A 23,276-nucleotide genomic window follows, 5' to 3' on the forward strand; every position below is an offset into this window, starting at 1 on the left:
AGGTATTTTCCTTGATAATCTTTTGCTCTGATGCATATGGCCAAGATACATGTAACACATTGCCTACTCTGTCATGGTTATGCTCTCACATGCCTCTATATTTCATATTTACATGAGTGCATACATGTAGGGGGAGCCTATGCTTGTTACATGTCCTTCCAAAGCTTTACTTGCTGTTCTTTATATCTTTATCTAAAGCTTTGATGTATGTTGCCATCAATTACCAAAAAGGGGGAGATTGAAAGCACAAGTGCTCCCTAGGTGGTTTTGATAATTGATGACAACATATCTCTTGTTGGACTAACATTTCTATCTAGCATGTTTCAGATAAGTTCAACAATGGAGTGGCATGGACTAAAGGTTGTGGGAACTTCTTCAAGATGCTAAGGACAAAGGATTGGCTAAAGCTTCAAGCTCAAGACTCTTCATTTTACATTTTAGTGATCCAAGATCACATTGAGTCCATAGGAAAATCCAATACTATCAAGGAGGGATGGGGTGTTGCTTAATGAGCCTCTTGCTTCATGTGCTTAATGATATGCTCCAAAATCCTCAGCTACTTTCCCACTTCCACATATGACCTAAACCCTAAGCCAAACTCGGTCCTACCGATTCTTTCTATCCGGCGCCACCGAGTTTCACTTGTCATAAGCCACTGCCAAACCCTAGCAATTCGGTTCTAGCGATAGGGATCTCGGTCTCACCGAGATGGGATTGCAAACTCTCTGTTTCCCTTTCGTAACTTTTCGGTCTCACCGAAAGGGCGAATCGGTCCCACCGAGATTGCAATGTAAACTCTTTGTTTCCCTTTTGTAACTTTCCGGTCTCACCGAAAGAGCAAATCGGTCCCACCGAGTTTGCCTGACCAACTCTCTAGTTAGCTTATTACCAAACTCGGTCGGTCTCACCGAGTTTGTGTAATCGGTCTCACCGAGATTACGTTATGCCCAAACCCTAACCATATCGTTCCTACCGAGTTGCATGTCAGTCCCACCGAAAATCTCTATCGGTCACTAGGTTTACCTTTTCGGTCCGACCGAGTTTGTTGATTCGGTCCCACCGAGATTGGAAAACTGTGTGTAACGGTTGGATTTTGTGTGGAGGCTATATATACCCCTCCACCTCCTCTTCATTCATGGAGAGAGCCATTAGAACACATACACAATTCCAACTCATATGTTCTGAGAGAGAACCACCTACTCATGTGTTGAGACCAAGATATTCCATTCCTACCATATGAATCTTGATCTCTAGCCTTCCCCAAGTTGCTTTCCACTCAAATATTCTTTCCACAAAATCCAAATCCTATGAGAGAGAGTTGAGTGTTGGGGAGACTATCATTTGAAGCACAAGAGCAAGGAGTTCATCATCAACACACCATTTGTTACTTCTTGGAGAGTGGTGTCTCCTAGTTTGGCTAGGTGTCACTTGGGAGCCTCCGACAAGATTGTGGAGTTGAACCAAGGAGTTTGTAAGGGCAAGGAGATCGCCTACTTCGTGAAGATCTACCGCTAGTGAGGCAAGTCCTTCGTGGGCGATGGCCATGGTGGGATAGACAAGGTTGCTTCTTCGTGGACCCTTCGTGGGTGGTTGCTTCTTCGTGGACCCTTCGTGGGTGGAGCCCTCCGTGGACTCGCGCAACCATTACCCTTCGTGGGTGAAGCCCTCCGTGGACTCGCACAACCGTTACCCTTCGTGGGTTGAAGTCTCCATCAACGTGGATGTAGGATAGCACCACCTATCCGAACCACGGGAAAAACATCCGTGTCTCCAATTGCGTTTGAATTCTCCAAACCCTTCCCCTTACATTCTTGCAAGTTGCATGCTTTACATTCCGCTGCTCATATACTCTTTGCATTCTTGCTTGATATGTATTGTGTATGTTGAAATTGTGCCTAAAACTCCACTCAAACCAAAAAGGCCTAAAAATTGCAACTTTAGCACTAAGTGTCTAATCACCCCCCTCTAGACACATCTAATTCTAGATCCTACAAAACCCTAGGCGGTGCATACATCGATCATTGGCATAAACACCGTCAAAGTGTTACAAGCTTCGGGTCATAATCCTCGACCACTAGCAATGAATTTTCAAACATCCAAGGGCCCTCATCCAGGGCTTTTCTTTTTCCTGAGTGCTGACAGAAGGTGAACATGTAGATGTTATCCCCAAGATCCTTGCACTCCAACCCTCTCAGCGGGCACCAAGATTTTCCTAGGACGTTCTCCATTCCTTCTGCATAAGTTGGCTTGTTGGACAGAAGTTTTGCTAGAGCTTGTGGTTCCACGACCCCACTCTTTGCTCCTCCTGACCAGGCGATTTTCCTACCTTTGCTCTCCAGATCTGACAACTTGAGGCTCTTCATCAAACCTTCCACACGATCCATCTTCACCAGCACCGACCGGGGAAGAAAACCAGACCAAATCTCCTGATTGGGGGAGGGGAACAACAACTCGATGTCTCACGACGGTGCACCTAGCAGCAGACCTGAAAACTGGAAGGGGGTGGACGCGGGTGAGGGGGCGCGGGGCGGTAGCGAGCGCTCGAGGGGGGCGGCGGCCGGAGAGGGCGAGGCACCGCGGGGGCGGCGGCGACCGGAGAGCGCGAGGCACCTCAGGGGCGGCGAACCCTCACAATCGCCTCAGCGAGACCTAACCGTCACACCTGGGACGGACCTCGGTTATCCGTCAAGATGTTGTTCTTGAATGTGGAGTCTTTGGATGCCGACGAAAGAATGATCGTGCAAGCCGTCTGCTATAAGATGTTGCAGCGGCAACATGAGAAGTTGGAGGCAGCAGACAAAGAGGAGGCGGTGGCGGAAATGGAGGCTAGACACGCGGCGCAACGACACTTCGAGCGTGGATGAGGGTTGGATTGCCGGTCCGGCAGGGCAAAAAATCTCAAAATTTTGCACGGACTGTCGGACGAATATTCTTTTATCATCGGATATGTAAAACTTAAGCATACTTGTCTGTTTTCGATGTGATCGGACATGTGATCCGGCGCTCGTGCGATCCAACACGCGTTATGGATCGGACTTTTATTTAAATTTCAAATTGTCCTTTACTGCCGGAGCAAATTTGCGGGTCGAGATGCCCTGACACGTTATATCTTCTTTTTTAGCGACACAACTAAAATAACCCTCGGGTTTCCGGCCAGCTCCTCTTCCAAGCTGCCCTGCCGGCTCCAGCGTCGTTCCGCAGTCCTCACAAATTCATCCATGATCTCCGCAGACGACCCAAAATGTTGGACTATTATCGGCTCAAATCCAGCTCTCAGCAGACTGGCCATCTTGTTCGGGGAGATCAGCGTGCTTTCCACATTGCTTGTAGGCTCATTCACTTGCATCTCCCTTATTGAGAAAGAACCCTCTGCTTGGATGATCTCCCTCAGCTCTTCATCAGAAGGTCCGTATATCGGTACGTAGAAAGTATCAAACTTTGCTTTGTTAATCACACCCTATTGATTTTTTCAGAAGATCAAGATGTCACAGTCACATACACGATCTTATTCCGTTTAGGAATGGTTCAGAAATGAAACAAAACTAACTAAATCAATGTACCTTTGAGGCCATCTCACTTAATATAAGGACGACTGATTCCCAGGCATGAGTGAATTCGGCAGCAGGTTCTTCAGAGCGCCTCCCGGCAAGGGAAACAACCAATCGCCCTCCTGCAACCAATTCTTTGGCTCTCAGCTCAAGAAAAAGCTTGAAATCTTTCCTGAACTGCCGCGCATAGGCTCCGATGACCACACGCCGTCTTCCTCGCCTCACGTGCTCATCGATGTCGTATGCCGGGATCTTGTTCCTCCTCAGTTCTTCAGGAGCCTGGAGTCACCTCCAAAGTTAAACTTACTGCACAAAAAGAAACAAGTCGAGCCGTGTAAATTTCATACCTCGGAGAGCCAGTGCAGGCTGTTGGCCGAGCAGGCGAGATGCAAGGAGCCAGTGGTGAAGAGCCTCCCGTAGAACGACCCTGGTATAACACCGGTGACGACCGACCTGTGGCCTTGCTGGAACGCCACCAAGCTCTTCATCACCATGTTGAAGTCGTTGTCTGGAAGATCGTTGAGGAAGACGCAGACTTCCAGCGGCGGCTGCCGGGAACGAAAGCACTGACCGCGGATGGCGTCAACGGCGATCGACACCAGAGCGAGAGCGTTTGGGCCGGAGGAGCATCCCAGGTCCGCGACCACCATGCTTCTGGGCATGGAGGCGCTGGCGCTGAGTAGATCGGCGATGGCCTCTTCTATGAGGGGCCTCATCCTGTTCTGCTCAGCGTTCTGCAAGCGAGTTTCATGGTGACAGCTAGGTGAATCAGTTCTGGCGGAACAAGACATGAGAAACTCGACGGCTGTGAAGCAAGCAAGAGAGGAGAAGATGCCTGCAGGCTGGAGTTGCGGGCATAGCTTGTGTCCCCTTGTCCTCCGTTCATGTGCACCGTCTGCTCGGAAGCCATGGATCTTGCTCAAGCCGGCTGAGCTTCCGATCTCGTGCCTGCAAGATCCAGATTAGGAAAACTGGTAAAGTCTCTGGGTGCTCAGAACTTAGATTTTATTTTATTATGACACTCACATGAAGATAGCTATTCTGGCGGCTTATTGGCACCAATAATTAGGCCACTGTTCTATCTATTTTCTTCCCTTTTTTTGAGAATACTGTTCTTTCTTTTCAGTCACTATTAGGACCAGCCAATCGAGGGCGATAAAGGTCGAGTCAAATCAAGATAAGGATATACTAGCACTATGAAGTTGTCAGCACATGAGCCGATAATTGTTTTCAGTTGACGAAACAGTGATTTCTGTTTGGTGAATTTGTTCAACCGTTGGTTCAGTACCAGAAGCAATCGTTTCCAAATTTTAATCTGCACAGATACCGACTTCTCCTCTAGTCTATTTTAGCGATGATATCTGTATATGTGAGTGTTTCTTTAGTGTTTATGTTGTTATACAATGATGAGGTCTTTCTGTATCCTTTTCCTTGTCTGTTGAGCTAATCTGGAATGCACAACAGCAGCTCTACGTATAAAAAAATAACCTGTGAAACAGCTTGGCACAATTTACTCAGGATCATCTTCTTATCCCAAGAAAAACACATACTATCTCGCAAGCTATGTATTTTGAAGGTTCCTGTAATAAACATACTCAAAAAGCTATGTATTGACGGTTCCTGTAAGCATGAAAAGCTATGTATGTATTGGAGGTTCCTTTTCTCTGACAAATTCCTGGAACAATAATCAGTATGATCTGTCCATCTACCATATGACAAAAAATTCACAAGAAAATACGTATATACATGAGCGTTTCATCACTCGTACAAACTCTTATTATTACCTCTACGTAGGGACACACATAGATACAGAGTATTTCAGGCGCACAAAACAGAGCAGCAGGGAAAGGCTAATGGCACGAGCAGACTAACAACTGTCTGCCGCGTATCATGGACAAACACGAGCAGCTGAGCCAGCTCGCCATGGCGGCGGGCGATCACATGGACTTGAGCATGGCGGTGGTGCATGAGCCGCCGCCGTACTTGTACGGCAGCGCGGGGCGGCTGTAGTGGCAGCCGATGAGGTAGAGCGCCAGCCGCTTCTTGACCCGCCGGAGCAGCAGCAGCTTGTCCTCGCCCCACTCCACCACCGCCGCCACCACCTGCCGCTTCCACCGCCTGTCGCGGCCGCCGCCGTCGCCGTACCGGTCCTCGTCGTCGTCCTCCGCCCCGCCCTGCTTCTCGTCGACGCCGCCGCCGGGCGCCGGCGAGTCCCACTGTAGAGGGTAGCTGCGCAGGAACACCCGCCTGGTGCTGTAGTCCTCGTACCGGAAGCTCCTCGTCGGCTTCACCACCGCCTCCTCCTCCTCCCTGGATATCCTCCGGCCGAAGTGATCCTCCATTGCCGACGACGACGAGGCGATGATCGTTGGCTTTGGCTGCTTGGCTTGCTGCGCCGCTCGCTGGCTGAGCCCACAATGCGGCCGATGCTGCGCTTATATGGGCGGTTAAGCGGCGGGCGGCCACGTCGGCTTTCCTTCATTTTTTTACCCCCTTTCTCTTTTGTCGTGCGTGGGCCGTGTGGGCGAGATGGTTTAATTAATTAATAATAATTCGCGCGGTTTGATGTGCCTGGCACGGAGGTGTTTTTCAATGCTTTCCGGGCCAAGGATTTCCTTTGCCGGTAATCTGATGGCAACCACTCGGACGGGCGACTTTACTTGACCATTTTCTGCTCCTAAACAAATGCTATTCAGTTTTGTGCTAAGTTGAGATTCTTGCAATAGATCGGGCTGCCTTTTCTCAACTACGGGGTACTTACTAGTAAAATGGAATAGAAGCTCTTTCTTACCGCCAAAGGCTATGCTGAAGCACAAACACATTTTAAAGATTTTACACATCACTAATCTCTTCAGAGCATGGTCAATGCATAGCCCCAGCGTGATGTCTCATAACGAAATAAGTGGGCGCAATGACCCCAAGGACGAACCGGTCCCCCTTGTCAGCCACACATAACAATATCCGCATCTACGAGCGAGATTCCGGCTTTCCGAGCAGGGTGAAATGGGCTCATTCACCGGCATCTCTTTCCCAAATTACTTTTGGCCAGCTTAACGAGAAAGTAATACGGAGTGTTAGGCCATTTGATCCACATTCGCCCTTTTTCTGCTTTCACTTTGGCAAGGCGGGCCAAGCAAAAGTTTCCCAAAGCCAGGATGGAGTGGCTCTGCAGCGCCGGGGCTTTTCACCGGATAACGCACATGACGCGCGGCGCCGCCGCACAAAGCCAGCCCGCCGGCGGTGACACGGCCGGCCAGAGCTTTCGCCGCTTTTGGCCAATCCTCGCGATATGCGAAGGGATTTCACGTCAAACCCATGCCTTTTTCCTCGCGCCCGCGAGAGAAATTTTAATCAGGACTCTTCGGGCTGGCTTTTTCCCTGCTGAGCTGATGATCTGATCCGCCGCGCCGTGTCGATGTGGTATGACCTCGACTGCAACGGGGTTCCCTGGAGTGTTGGGGGCCGGCGTGGGCGTACTGGACGGTGGGAGCTGCGTGTGCGCTTGGCTGTTGGCGCACGGTGCGTCCGTCGATGTTTTGTTTGGTTTCTGCGTTGGCATGTGGAGATGTCGATGTCGGGTACGCCTCTTGGGTCTCCACGCTAAGTTGTTCGTCAGATTAGAGAACGAAATGTGGCTGGAGAGAGCGAGAGAGGTAGGCTCGTCTGATCCTAACCGGATTGAATTTGCCTTTTGGAAAGAGAAATAGGATTACACCTGTCTTTGCGACGAACAAACATGATTAATTAAAGTTCCTTAGCTCAATACGCACATGTGGTAACAAGCCTCCGTCCCGAAAGCTGTATATGAAGAGGAGTCGAATACGTCATTAGTCCATTAACTCGAACTGATTACATGATTTAGGCCAATAATTTGGAAATTGATCGGTTTAGGCCATAAACTCAAAACCGATCCAACTAGCTTCAAGTTGGGAATCGTTTTCTGCGAGGCGAAGACTCAGGGGGCTCGCCACTAGGTTTCCTCAGTCTTTCGCCGGCCGCCGCTGGTCCGCCTCGTTTCCTATGGTCCTACGACCATGGAAGACATGATGGATCCCGGTCCTTGTCAGCGAGACGGCTTCCTTGTTAGGTGTTTTTTTCAATCTGGATAGGATTTGTGCCATATTCAGGAAGATGAGTCGGTGGCGGCTTCCTAAAGATCGAATAAGATTCTCCCCGCCTATCCTCGTCCCGATGGTGCTTCTAGCGTCGTCGAAGGACGTGTGGATATGTGTCTCCGCAGTAAATCTCGTGGAATCCGGTCGTCCTCCTTGTTTGATTGCTTTAGATAAACTAAAAATAATTAGAAGGTCACACGAGTCTGAGTTAAACAGGGCTCAAGCCCGCGACCCCAGGACAGAATCCATGCTCAATTACCATTATAATGCTAAGAGATTTGTGTTGTAAATATGCCCTAGAAGGATTAATATTTTGTATTATTTATTTCCATGTGTATAATACTAGTTTTGCATCTAGGACTAGCTCAAGTGTTGTGTGATGATTATGTTTTCCTAATCATGAGCAGGTGTATGTAATCCCATTTAGAGTAGAACCATCAACTAGCTCAAGTGTTGTGTAATGAGGATGCTAAACAACATTTAGAGTATGATCTTAGTAGAACCATCATATTGAATTAACCCAACTGTTTGTTATACTTTGAGATGTTATCATCAAAAGTCTATAAATATAACACAGAGAGTTAATGTATGTTTTAGTTCCTTAGAACGTGAGAGTGTTGTAGTCACTTCATACTAGACAGTAATCTTTGTGGTTCCTCAAAGTCATTTGCAAGAGGGTGATCATAACGACAACTTACAGGTTCATCAGAAGGTGTGACAAGGGGCTAGGTAGCTCAAGAGTGGGATTTGCTCTTTCGACGATGGAGAGATATTCTTAGGACCCTCTCGGTGTAACGAGATCCATCATCGTCTGGCCAAACCCAGGTGATGAAGGAAATATGACCTAGAGGCAATAATAAAGTTGTTATTTTATAGTATTATATTTCCTTATTCATGATGAAGATTTATTATTCATGATAGAATTGTATTGATTGGAAACTTAAAACATATGTGTATACATAAACAAATACCATGTCCCTAGTAAGCCTCTACTAGACTAGCTCGTTGATCAAAGATGGTTAAGGTTTCCTAACCATAGACGTGTGTTGTCATTTGATAACGGGATCACATCATTAGGAGAATGATGTGATGGACAAGACCCATCCGTTAGCTTAGCATAATGATCGTTCAGTTTATTGCTATTGTTTTCTTCATGTCAAATACATATTCCTTCGACTATGAGATTATGCAACTCCCGGATACCGGAGGAATACCTTGTGTGCTATCAAACGTCACAACGTAACTGGGTGATCATAAAGATGCTCTGCAGGTATCTCTGAAGGTATTTGTTGAGTTGGCATAGGTCGAGATTAGGATTTGTCACTCCGAGTATCGGAGAGGTATCTCTGGGCCCTCTCGGTAATACACATCATAAGCTTGCCAGCAAATTACTAAGGAGTTAGTCACAAGGTGATGTATGACGGAATGAGTAAAGAGACTTGCCGGTAACGAGATTGAACTATATGAAGATACCAACGATCGAATCTCGAGCAAGTAACATACCGATGGACAAAGGGAATTACGTATGTTGTCATAACGGTTCGACCGATAAAGATCTTTGTAGAATATGTAGGAGCCAATATGGGCATCCAGGTTCCACTATTGGTTATTGACTGGAGAGGTGTCTCGGTCATGTCTACATAGTTCTCTAACCCGTAGGGTCCGCACGCATAACATTCGATGACGATATAGTATTATATGAGTTATGTGATTTGGTGACCGAATGTTGTTTGGAGTCCCGGATAAAAACACGAACATGACGAGAATATGTAGGAGCCAATATGGGCATCCAGGTTCCACTATTGGTTATTTACTGGAGAGGTGTCTCGGTCATGTCTACATAGTTCTCGAACCCGTAGGGTCCGCACGCATAACATTCGATGACGATATAGTATTATATGAGTTATGTGATTTGGTGACCGAATGTTGTTTGGAGTCCCGGATAAAAACACGAACATGACGAGGAGTCTCAAAATGGTCGAGAGGTGAAGATTGATATATAGGACGATAGTATTCGGACACTGGAAGTGTTTTGGGGGGTACCAGGTACTTATCGGGTCACCGGAAGGGGTTTCGGGCACCCCTGTCAAAAGATATGTGCCTTATGGGCCAATAGGGGAAACGCACCAGCCACAAGGGGCTGGTGTGCCCCCCATATGGGCCGGCCAAGGAGGAGAAGGGAAAGGAAAGAGAGGAATAGGAGGAATAGGATTCCCTATTCCTTCCCTCTCCCCCTCTCTTTCCTTCCCCCTCCGACATATATGGCAGGGGCGCGCGACTAGAGAGGAGCCCAAGTAGGATCCGGTCCTACTTGGGGTGCCTCCTGGCCTCTCCCCTCCCCCTCCCACCTATATATATGTGGGGGGGCGCCTAGCACACCCCAGACAATTGTTTAGCTGTGTGCGGCGCCCCCTCCACCGTTTACACCCCAGATCATATTTTCGTAGTGCTTAGGCGAAGCCCTGCGAGGATCACTTCACCATCACCGTCACCACGCCGTTGTGCTAAAGAAACTCATCTACTAACTCGACGTTGAAGGAAATATGCCCTAGAGGCAATAATAAAGTTATTATTTATTTCCTTATATCATGATAAATGTTTATTATTCATGCTAGAATTGTATTAACTGGAAACATAATACATGTGTGAATACATAGACAAACAGAGTGTCACTAGTATGCCTCTACTTGACTAGCTCGTTAATCGAAGATGGTTATGTTTTCTAGCCATAGACATGAGTTGTCATTTGATTAACGGGATCACATCATTAGGAGAATGATGTGATTGACTTGACCCATTCCATTAGCTTAGCACTTGATCGTTTAGTTTGTTGCTATTGCTTTCTTCATAACTTATACATGTTCCTATGACTATGAGATTATGCAACTCCCGTTTACCGGAGGAACACTTTGTGTGCTACCAAACGTCACAACGTAACTGGGTGATTATAAAGGTTCTCTACAGGTGTCTCCGAAGGTACTTGTTGGTTGGCGTATTTCGAGATTAGGATTTGTCACTCCGATTGTCGGAGAGGTATCTCTGGGCCCTCTCGATAATGCACATCACTTAAGCCTTGCAAGCATTGCAACTAATAAGTTAGTTGCGGGATGATGTAACGAGTAAAGAGACTTGCCGGTAATGAGATTGAACTAGGTATTGAGATACCAACGATCGAATCTCGGGCAAGTAACATACCGATGACAAAGGGAACAACATATGTTGTTATGCGGTCTGACCGATAAAGATCTTCGTAGAATATGTGGGAGCCAATATGAGCATCCAGGTTCCGCTATTGGTTATTGACCGGAGACATGTCTCGGTCATGTCTACATAGTTCTCGAACCCGTAGGGTCCGCACGCTTAAAGTTTCGGTGACGATTGTATTATGAGTTTATGTGATTTGATGTACCGAGGGTAGTTCAGATTCCCGGATGAGATCGGGGACATGACGAGGAGATCGGGGACATGACGAGGAGTCCCAATATATCGATCTTTACGTCTCAACCATTTCGAGACTCCTCGTCATGTCCCCGATCTCATCCGGGACTCCGAACTCGTTCGGTACATCAAAACCCATAAACTTATAATATAACTGTCATCGAAACCTTAAGCGTGCGGACCCTACGGGTTCGAGAACAATGTAGACATGACCGAGACACGTCTCCGGTCAATAACCAATAGCGGAACCTGGATGCTCATATTGGCTCCTACATATTCTACGAAGATCTTTATCGGTCAGACCGCATAACAACATACATTGTTCCCTTTGTCATCGGTATGTTACTTGCCCGAGATTCGATCGTCGGTATCTCAATACCTAGTTCAATCTCGTTACCGGCAAGTCTCTTTACTCGTTCCGTAATACATCATCTCGCAACTAACTCATTAGTTGCAATGCTTGCAAGGCTTAAGTGATGTGCATTACCGAGAGGGCCCAGAGATACCTCTCCGACAATCGGAGTGACAAATCCTAATCTCGAAATACGCCAACCCAACATGTACCTTTGGAGACACCTGTAGAGCTCCTTTATAATCACCCAGTTACGTTGTGATGTTTGGTAGCACACAAAGTGTTCCTCCGGCAAACGGGAGTTGCATAATCTCATAGTCATAGGAACATGTATAAGTCATGAAGAAAACAATAGCAACATACTAAACGATCGAGTGCTAAGCTAACGGAATGGGTCAAGTCAATCACATCATTCTCCTAATGATGTGATCCCGTTAATCAAATAACAACTCTTTGTCTATGGTTAGGAAACATAACCATCTTTGATTAACGAGCTAGTCAAGTAGAGGCATACTAGTGACACTCTGTTTGTCTATGTATTCACACATGTATTATGTTTCCGGTTAATACAATTCTAGCATGAATAATAAAAATTTATCATGAAATAAGGAAATAAATAATAACTTTATTATTGCCTCTAGGGCATATTTCCTTCAGTCTCCCACTTGCACTAGAGTCAATAATCTAGTTCACATCGCCATGTGATCTAACATCAATAGTTCACATCTTTATGTGGTTAACACCCATAGTTCACATTGATATGTGACCAACACCCAAAGGGTTTACTAGAGTCAGTAATCTAGTTCACATTGCTATGTGATTAACACCCAAAGAGTACTAAGGTGTGATCATGTTTTGCCTGTGAGAGAAGTTTAGTCAACGGGTCTGCCATATTCAGATTTGTAAGTATTTTGGCAATTTTCTACGTCTACAATGCTTTGCACGGAGCTACTTTAGCTAATTGCTCCCACTTTCAATATGTATCCAGATGAAGACTAAGAGTCATCCAGATCAGTGCCAAAACTTGTATCGACGTAACCCTTTTACGACGAACCTTTTGTCACCTCCATAATAGAGAAACATATCCTTATTCCACTAAGGATAATTTTGACCGCTGTCCAGTGATCTACTCCTAGATCACTATTGCACTCCCTTGCCAACAATAGTGTAGGGTATACAATAGATCTAGTACACAGCATGGCATACTTTATAGAACCTATGGCTGAGGCATAGGGAATGATTTTCATTCTCTTTCTATCTTCTGCCGTGGTCGGGTTTTGAGTTTTACTCAATTTCACACCTTGTAACACAGCCAAGAACTCTTATCTTTGACTGTTCCATTTTGAACTACTTCAAAATATTGTCAAGGTATGTACTCATTGAAAAAACTTATCAAGCGTCTTGATATATCTCTATAGATCTTGATGCTTAATATGTAAGCAGCTTCACCGAGGTCTTTCTTTGAAAAAAATTCTTTCAAAACACTCCTTTATGCTTTGCAGAATAATTCTACATTATTTCCGATCAACAATATGTCATTCACATATACTTATCATAAATGCTGTAGTGCTCCCACTCACTTTCTTGTAAATACAGGCTTCACCGCAAGTCTGTATAAAACTATATGCTTTGATCATACTATCAAAGTGTTTATTCCAACTCCGAGAGGCTTGCACCAGTCCATAAATGGATCGCTGGAGCTTGCATATTTTGTTAACACTTTTAGGATTGACAAAACCTTCTGGTTGCATCATACACAACTCTTCTTTAATAAATCCATTAAGAAATGCAGTTTTGTTTATCCATTTGCCAGATTTCATAAAATGTGGCAATTGCTAACATGATTCGGACAGACTTAAGCATAGATACGAGTGAGAAACTCTCATCGTAGTCAACACCTTGAACTTGTCGAAAACCTTTTGCGACAATTCTAGCTTTGTAGATAGTAACACTACTATCAGCGTCCGTCTTCCTCTTGAAGATCCATTTATTTTCTATGGCTTGCCGATCATCGGGCAAATCCATCAAAGTCCATACTTTGTTCTCATACATGGATCATATCTTAGATTTCATGGCCTCAAACCATTTCGCGGAATCTGGGCTCATCATCGCTTCCTCATAGTTTGCAAGTTTGTCATGGTCTAGTAACATGACTTCCAGAACAGGATTACCGTACCACTCTGGTGTGGATCTCACTCTGGTTTACCTACGAGATTCGGTAGTAACTTGATCTGAAGTTACATGATCATCATCATTAGCTTCCTCACTAATTGGTGTAGTAGTCACAAGGACAGATTTCTGTGATGAACTACTTTCCAAATAAGGGAGAAGGTACAATTACCTTATCAAGTTTTCTACTTTCCTCCCACTCACTTCTTTCGGGAGAAACTCCTTCTCTAGAAAGGATCCATTCTCAGCAATGAATAATTTGCCTTCGGATCTGTGATAGAAGGTGTACCCAACATTTTCTTTTGGGTATCCTATGAAGACGCATTTCTCTGATTTGGGTTTGAGCTTATCAGGTTGAAACATTTTCACATAAGCATTGCAACCTCAAACTTTAAGAAACGACAACTTTGGTTTCTTGCCAAACCACATTTCAGATTGTGTCGTCTCAACAGACTTAGATGATGACTTAGATGGTGCCCTTTTAAACGTGAATGCAGCTGTCTTTAATGCATAACCCTAAAACGATATTGGTAGATCGGTAAGAGACGTCATAGATCGCACCATATCTAATAAAGTACGGTTATGACGTTCGACACACCATTATGCTGTGGTGTTCCAGGTGGCGTGAGTAGTGAAACTATTTCACATTGTTTTTAACTAAAGGCCAAACTCGTAACTCAAATATTTTACTTCTACGATCATATCGTAGAAACTTTCATTTTTGTTACGATGATTCTCCACTTCACTCTGAAATTCTTTGAACTTTTCAAATGTTTCAGACTTGTGTTTCATCAAGTAGATATACTCATATCTGCTCAAATCATCTATGAAGATCAGAAAATAATTATACCTGCCACGAGCCTCAATATTCATCGGACCACATACGTCAGTATGTATGATTTCCAACAAATCTGTTGCTCGCTCCATTGTACTGGAGGACGGAGTCTTAGTCATCTTGCCCATGAGGCATGGTTTGCAAGCATCAACTGATTCATAATCAAGTGATTCCAAAAGCCCATCAGTATGGATTTTCTTCATGCGCTTTACACCAATATGACCTAAACGGCAGTGCCACAAATAAATTGCACCATCATTATTAACTTTGCATCTTTTGGTTTCAATATTATGAATATGTGTATCACTATGATCGAGATCCAACGAACCATTTTCATTGGGTGTGTAACCATATACGGTTTTATTCATGTAAACAGAACAACAAATTATTCTCTTACTTAAATGAATAACCGTATTGCAATAAACATGATCAAATCATATTCATGCTCAATGCAAACACCAAATAATACTTATTTAGGTTCAACACTAATCCCAAAAGTATAGGGAGTGTGCGATGATGATCATATCAATCTTGGAACCACTTCCAACACACATCGTCACTTCACCCTTAACTAGTCTCTGTTTATTCTGCAACTCCCGTTTCGAGTTACTAATCTTAGCAACTGAACCAGTATCAAATGCCGAGGGGTTGCTATAAACACTAGTAAAGTACACATCAATAACACGTATATCCAATATACCTTTGTTTACCTTGCCATCCTTCTTATCCGCCAAATACTTGGGGCAGTTCCACTTCCAGTGACCAGTCCCTTTGCAGTAGAAGCACTTAGTCTCAGGCTTAGGATCAGACTTGGGCTTCTTCACTTGAGCAGCAACTTGCTTGCCGTTCTTCTTGAAGTTCCCCTTCTTTTCTTTGCCCTTTTCTTGAAACTAGTGGTCTCGTCAACCATCAACACTTGATGTTTTTCTTGATTTCTACCTTCGTCAATTTTAGCATTACGAAGAGCTTGGGAATCGTTTCCATTATCCCTTGCATATCATAGTTCATCACGAAGTTCTACTAACTTGGTGATGGTGACTAGAGAATTCTATCAATCACTATTTTATCTCGAAGATTAACTCCCACTTGATTCAAGCGATTGTAGTACCCAGACAATCTGAGCACATGCTCACTAGTTGAGCGATTCTCCTCCATCTTTTAGCTATAGAACTTGTTAGAGACTTCATATCTCTCAACTCGGGTATTTGCTTGAAATATTAACTTCAACTCCTGGAACATCTCATATGGTCCATGACGTTCAAAACGTCTTTGAAGTCCCGATTCTAAGCCATTAAGCATGGTGCACTAAACTATCAAGTAGTCATCATATTGAGCTAGCCAAACGTTCATAAGGTCTGCATCTGCTCCTGCAATAGGTCTGTCACCTAGCGGTGCATCAAGGACATAATTCTTCTGTGCAGCAATGAGGATAAACCTCAGATCACGGATCCAATCCGCATCATTGCTACTAACATTTTTCAACACAATTTTCTCTAGGAACATATCAAAATAAACACAGGGAAGCAACAATGCGAGCTATTGATCTACAACATAATTTGCAAAATACTACCAGGACTAAGTTCATGATAAATTTAAGTTCAATTAATCATATTACTTAAGAACTCCCACTTAGATAGACATCCCTCTAATCCTCTAAGTGATCACGTGATCCAAATCAACTAAACCATGTCCGATCATCACGTGAGATGGAGCAGTTTCATTGGTGAACATCACTATGTTGATCATATCTACTATATGATTCACGCTCGACCTTTCGGTCTCCGTGTTCCGAGGCCATATCTGTATATGCTTGGCTCGTCAAGTATAACCTGAGTATTCCGCGTGTGCAACTGTTTTGCACCCGTTGTATTTGAACGTAGAGCCTATCACACCCGATCATCACGTGGTGTCTCAGCACGAAGAACTTTTGCAATGGTGCATACTCAGGAAGAACACTTCTTGATAATTAGTGAGAGATCATCTTAAAATGGTACTGTCAAACTAAGCAAAAAAAGATGTATAAAAGATAAACATCATATGCAATCAAAATATGTGACATGATATGGCCATCATCATCTTGCGCCTTTGATTTCCATCTCCAAAGTACTAACATGATCTGTATCGTCACCGGCATGACACCATGATCTCCATCATCTTGATCTATATCAATGTGTCGTCACGTGGTCGTCTCGCCAACAATTGCTCTTGCAACTATTGCTATCGCATAGCGATAAAGTAAAGCAATTATTGGACGCTTGCATCTTATGCAATAGAGAGACAACCATAAGGATTTTGCCAGTTGCTGATAACTTCAACAAAACATGATCATCTCATACAAGAACTTATATCTCATCACGTCTTGACCATATCACATCACAACATGCCTTGCAAAAACAAGTTAGACGTCCTCTACTTTGTTGTTGCAAGTTTTACGTGGCTGCTACGGGCTTAGCAAGAACCGTTCTTACCTACGCATCAAAAACCACAACGATAGTTTGTCAAGTTGGTGCTGTTTTAATCTTCGCAAGGACCGGGCGTAGCCACACTCGGTTCAACTAAAATTGGAGAAACTGACACCCGCCAGCCACCTGTGTGCAAAGCACGTCGGTAGAACCAGTCTCGCGTAAGCGTACGCGTAATGTCGGTCCGGGCCGCTTCATCCAACAATACCGCCGAACCAAAGTATGACATGCTGGTAAGCAGTATAACTTATATTGCCCACAACTCACTTGTGTTCTACTCGTGCATATAACATCAACACATAAAACCTAGGCTCGGATGCCACTGTTGGGGAACATAGTAATTTCAAAAAAATTCCTATGCACACGCAAGATCATGGTGATGCATAGCAACGAGAGGGGAGAGTGTGATCTACGTACCCTTGTAGACCGACAGCGGAAGCGTTAGCACAACGCGGTTGATGTAGTCATACGTCTTCACGGCCCGACCGATCAAACACCGAAACTACGGCACCTCCGAGTTTTAGCACATGTTTAACTCGATGACGATCCCCGTACTCCGATCTAGCAAAGTGTCGGGGTAGAGTTCCGTCAGCACGACGGCGTGGTGACGATCTTGATGTACTACCGTCGCAGGGCTTCGCCTAAGCACCGCTACAATATTATCGAGGATTATGGTGGAAGGGGGCACCGCAGACGGCTAAGAATATGATCACGTGGATCAACTTGTGTGTCTATGGGGTGCCCCCTGCCCCCTGCCCCCGTATATAAAGGAGTGGAGGAGGGGAGGGCCGGCCCTCTCTATGGCGCGCCCTAGGGGAGTCCTACTCCCACCGAGAGTAGGATTCCCCCTTTCCTAGTCCAACTAGGAGTCCTTCCATGTAGTAGGAGTAGGAGACAAGGAAGGGGAAGAGGGAAGAGAAGGAAGGAGGGGGCGCAGCCCCTCCCCCTAGTCCAATTCGGACTAGGCCTTGGGGGGGCGCGCGGCCTGCCTCTTCCTCTCCCCTAAAGCCCAATAAGGCCCATATACTTCTTCTCCCGTATTCCCGTAACTCCCCGGTACTCCGAAAAATACCCGAACCACTCGGAACCTTTCCGATGTCCGAATATAGTCGTCCAATATATCGATCTTTACGTCTCGACCATTTCGAGACTCCTCGTCATGTCCCCGATCTCATCCGGGACTCCGAACTCGTTCGGTACATCAAAACCCATAAACTCATAATATAACTGTCATCGAAACCTTAAGCGTGCGGACCCTACGGGTTTGAGAACAATGTAGACATGACCGAGACACGTCTCCGGTCAATAACCAATAGCGGAACCTGGATGCTCATATTGGCTCCTACATATTCTACGAAGATCTTTATCGGTCAGACGGCATAACAACATACGTTGTTCCCTTTGTCATCGGTATGTTACTTGCCCGAGATTCGATCGTCGGTATCTCAATACCTAGTTCAATCTCGTTACCGGCAAGTCTCTTTACTCGTTCCGTAATACATCATCTCGCAACTAACTCATTAGTTGCAATGCTTGCAAGGCTTAAGTGATGTGCATTACCGAGAGGGCCCAGAGATACCTCTCCGACAATCGGAGTGACAAATCCTAATCTCGAAATACGCCAACCCAACATGTACCTTTGGAGACACCTGTAGAGCTCCTTTATAATCACCCAGTTACGTTGTGATGTTTGGTAGCACACAAAGTGTTCCTTCGGCAAACGGGAGTTGCATAATCTCATAGTCATAGGAACATGTATAAGTCATGAAGAAAACAATAGCAACATACTAAACGGTCGAGTGCTAAGCTAACGGAATGGGTCAAGTCAATCACATCATTCTCCTAATGATTTGATCCCGTTAATCAAATGACAACTCATGTCTATGGCTAGGAAACATAACCATCTTCGATTAACGAGCTAGTCAAGTAGAGGCATACTAGTGACACTCTGTTTGTCTATGTATTCACACATGTATTATGTTTCCGGTTAATACAATTCTAGCATGAATAATAAACATTTATCATGAAATAAGGAAATAAATAATAACTTTATTATTGCCTCTAGGGCATATTTCCTTCATGAAGAAGCGATGGTGAGCCCAGATTCCGCAAAATGGCTAGAAGCCATGAAATCTGAGATGGGATCCATGTATGAGAACAAAGTGTGGACTTTGGTTGACTTGCCCGTTGATCGGCAAGCAATTGAGAATAAATGGATCTTCAAGAAGAAGACTGATGCTGATGATAATGTTACTGTCTACAAAGCTCGACTTGTTGCAAAAGGTTTTTGACAAGTTCAAGGGATTGACTACGATGAGACCTTCTCACCCGTAGCGATGCTTAAGTCTGTCCGAATCATGTTAGCAATTGCCGCATTTTATGATTATGAAATTTGGCAAATGGATGTTAAAATTGCATTCCTGAATGGATTTCTGGAAGAAGAGTTGTATATGATGCAGCCAGAAGGTTTTATCGATCCAAAGGGAGCTAACAAAGTGTGCAAGCTCCAGTGATCCATTTATGGACTGGTGCAAGCCTCTCAGAGTTGGAATAAACGCTTTGATAGTGTGATCAAAGCATTTGGTTTGTACAGACTTTTGGAGAAGTCTATATTTACAAGAAAGTGAGTGGGAGCTCTGTAGCATTTCTGATATTATATGTGGATGACATATTATTGATTGGAAATGATATAGAATTTCTGGATAGCATAAAGGGATATTTGAATAAGAGTTTTTCAATGAAAGACCTCGGTGAAGCTGCTTACATATTGGGCATTAAGATCTATAGAGATAGATCAAGACGCTTAATTGGACTTTCACAAAGCACATACCTTGACAAAGTTTTGAAGAAATTCAAAATGGATCAGGCAAAGAAAGGGTTCTTGCCTATGTTACAAGGTGTGAAGTTGAGTAAGACTCAATGTCCGACCACCGCAGAAGATAGAGAGAAAATGAAAGATGTTCCCTATGCTTCAGCCATAGGCTCTATCATGTATGCAATGCCATGTACCAAACCTGATGTGTGCCTTGCTATAAGTCTAGCAGGGAGGTACCAAAGTAATCCTGGAGTGGATCACTGGACAGCGGTCAAGAACATCCTGAAGTACCTGAAAAGGACTAAGGATATGTTTCTCATATATGGAGGCGACAAAGAGCTCATCGTAAATGGTTACGTTGATGCAAGCTTTGACACTGATCTGGGCGATTCTAAATCGCAAACCGGATACGTGTTTATATTGAACGGTGGAGCTGTCAGTTGGTGCAGTTCTAAATGAAGCGTCGTGGCGGGATCTACATGTGAAGCGGAGTACATAGCTGCTTCGGAAGCAGCAAATGAAGGAGTCTGGATGAAGGAGTTCATATCCGATCTAGGTGTCATACCTAGTGCATCGGGTCCAATGAAAATCTTTTGTGACAATACTGGTGCAATTGCCTTAGCGAAGGAATCCAGATTTCACAAGAGAACCAAGCACATCAAGAGACGCTTCAATTCCATTCGGGATTTAGTCCAAGTGGGAGACATAGAAATTTGCAAGATACATACGGATCTGAATGTTGCAGACCCGCTGACTAAGCCTCTTCCACGAGCAAAACATGATCAGCACCAAGGCTCCATGGGTGTTAGAATCATTACTGTGTAATCTAGATTATTGACTCTAGTGCAAGTGGGAGACTGAAGGAAATATGCCCTAGAGGCAATAATAAAGTTATTATTTATGTCCTTATATCATGATAAATGTTTATTATTCATGCTAGAATTGTATTAACCGGAAACATAATACATGTGTGAATACATAGACAAACAGAGTGTCACTAGTATGCCTCTACTTGGCTAGCTCGTTAATCGAAGATGGTTATGTTTCCTAGCCATAGACATGAGTTGTCATTTGATTAACGGGATCACATCATTAGGAGAATGATGTGATTGACTTGACCCATTCCATTAGCGTAGCACTTGATCGTTTAGTTTGTTGCTATTACTTTCTTCATAACGTATACATGTTCCTATGACTATGAGATTATGCAAGTCGCGTTTACTGGAGGAACACTTTGTGTGCTACCAAACGTCACAACGTAACTGGGTGATTATAAAGGTGCTCTACAGGTGTCTCCGAAGGTACTTGTTGGGTTGGCGTATTTCGAGATTAGGATTTGTCACTCCGATTGTCGGAGAGGTATCCCTGGGCCCTCTCGGTAATGCACATCACTTAAGCCTTGCAAGCATTGCAACTAATAAGTTAGTTGCGGGATGATGTATTACGGAACGAGTAAAGAGACTTGCCGGTAACGAGATTGAACTAGGTATTGAGATACCAACGATCGAATCTCGGGCAAGTAACATAGCGATGACAAAGGGAACAACGTATGTTGTTATGTGGTCTGGCCGATAAAGATCTTCGTAGAATATGTGGGAGCCAATATGAGCATCCAGGTTCCGCTATTGGTTATTGACCGGAGACATGTCTCGGTCATGTCTACATAGTTATCGAACCCGTAGGGTCCGCACGCTTAAAGTTTCGGTGACGATTGTATTATGAGTTTATGTGATTTGATGTACCGAAGGTAGTTCGGATTCCCGGATGAGATCGGGGACATGACGAGGAGTCTCGAAATGGTCGAGACGTAAAGATCGATATATTGGACGACTATATTCGGACATCGGAAAGGTTTCGAGTGATTCGGGTATTTTCAGGGGTACCGGGGAGTTACGGGAATACGAGGAAGAAGTAATGGGCCTCATGGGCCAAGTGGTGGAAGAGAGGAGGCAGGGCGCGCGGCCCCCTAGCCCAAACCAAATTGGACTAGGGGGTCGGCCCCCCTTTCCTCCTTTTCCTCCTTCTCCTTCCTTCTCCTTCTCCTCCTTCCTTTCCTCCTCCTAGTAGGAGTAGGAAAGGGGAGTCCTACTCCTACTAGGAGGAGGACTCCTCCTCCTGGCGCACCCATAGAGGGCCGGCCGGCCTCCCCCCTTGCTCCTTTATATACAGGGGCAGGGGACACCTCTAGACACACAAGTTGATCAGTTGATCTCTCCCAGCCGTGTGCGGTGCCCCCCTCCACCATATTCCACCTCGGTCATATCGTAGCGGTGCTTAGGCGAAGCCCTGCATCGGTAGCAACATCATCACTGTCACCACGCCGTCGTGCTGACGGAACTCTCCCGTGAAGCTCTGCTGGATCGGAGTTCGCGGGACGTCATCGAGTTGAACGTGTGCTGAACTCGGAGGTGCCGTGCGTTTGGTACTTGGATCGGTCGGATCGTGAAGACGTACGACTACATCAACCGCGTTGTGCTAACGCTTTCGCTTTCAGTCTACGAGGGTACGTGGACAACACTCTCCCCTCTCGTTGCTATGCATCACCATGATCTTGCGTGTGCGTAGGAAAATTTTGAAATTACTACGTTCCCCAACAGACGTATTGCTGTATCAAGAAGGCGAGGGACGACACCGAGATGAACGTGTGCAGCACGCAGAGGTGTCATGCGTTCGGTACTTGATCGGTTGAAGCACGAAGAAGTTCGACTACATCAACCGCGTTGAGAAACGCTTCCGCTTACGGTCTACGAGGGTACGTAGACAGATTCTCCCCCTCGTTGCTATGCATCTCCATGGATAGATCATTGTGTGTGCATAGAATTTTTTTTGTTTTCCATGCAACGATTCCCAACAGGTGACTAGGTTACAAGGATATGCCAGAACATGTCAACTAGTCGGCTAGTCACCTAGTCACCTGGGAACTAGGTTACACGGAGGCTGAATTGGAGGGGGGAGGACTCTTCCTTTAGGGTCGGCGCAACGGGGAGGAGTCCTTCCTTCCCTTGCAGTGCCTCCTCCCTATTACCTACACCTATATATACTAGAGGTTTTGGCCCTTGGAGACACATAAGTTTTGGAGCCTCCTCTAGTTCTATTTCTAAATTAGAGTTGATATAGATTAGAGCTAGACATGGTTCCCTCGAATGCTCATAATAGAGAAGCCTTGTGCGGTTCTCTTCTCCTCCCTCTAATTCTCTGGCGGCGACGAAGCACTATCGGATCGTAAAGCCCAAACGCGTGCAATCCGTAGAGAGGTCATGCTTTCGGTCTTTGGTTCAAGGGATCGTTCGTGAAAGATTTGAGGGACTTCATAAATGATCTACACCAACTCTTCTTCCGTTGCAAATCGGAGTGGGTAATGATCCGATCTAAACCTTTTATGCATATTCATAGTGTTCCTAGGATCGTGATCGTGGGGCGAGTTTTTTCTACTACATTTCCCAACAATTTGTGTTCTGATTAGGTTAAATAACAAATAGTATATAATTTTACTGTGGCACACTGGGTTTTGGAGGGTTTTTTTGGAAGGGGGCTGCCTGGTC

The 23,276-nt window shown here is 45.0% G+C and overlaps 2 protein-coding genes and 1 long non-coding RNA gene across 3 annotated transcripts; 1 reads left to right on the plus strand and 2 right to left on the minus strand.

The window, feature by feature from the left end:
• Positions 1–2,916: 2,916 nt before the first annotated feature.
• On the minus strand, positions 2,917–4,496 carry LOC125521902 (S-adenosyl-methionine 4-1-methyl-2-pyrrolidinyl-3-oxobutanic acid methyltransferase). The gene is made up of 4 exons (XM_048686962.2): positions 4,384–4,496; positions 3,896–4,282; positions 3,561–3,827; positions 2,917–3,457 (listed from the first exon to the last, which is right to left on the minus strand). Exons 1-4 carry the CDS (start codon positions 4,456–4,458, stop codon positions 3,104–3,106), a joined length of 1,083 nt encoding a protein of 360 aa, XP_048542919.1. The 5' UTR covers positions 4,459–4,496; the 3' UTR covers positions 2,917–3,103.
• Positions 4,385–4,973, plus strand: LOC125521904 (uncharacterized). Its single transcript, XR_007289484.2, has 2 exons — positions 4,385–4,522; positions 4,675–4,973. It is a non-coding gene; the product is annotated as an uncharacterized LOC125521904 (long non-coding RNA).
• A 298-nt stretch (positions 4,974–5,271) lies between these two features.
• On the minus strand, positions 5,272–5,967 carry LOC125521903 (uncharacterized). Its single transcript, XM_048686965.2, has one exon. It carries the CDS (start codon positions 5,888–5,890, stop codon positions 5,486–5,488), a length of 405 nt encoding a protein of 134 aa, XP_048542922.1. The 5' UTR covers positions 5,891–5,967; the 3' UTR covers positions 5,272–5,485.
• Positions 5,968–23,276: the final 17,309 nt, after the last annotated feature.

Source organism: Triticum urartu, chromosome 7A, assembly GCF_056163025.1.
Source record: "Triticum urartu cultivar PI428250 chromosome 7A, HENAU_Tu73, whole genome shotgun sequence".
NCBI lineage: Eukaryota > Viridiplantae > Streptophyta > Magnoliopsida > Poales > Poaceae > Triticum > Triticum urartu.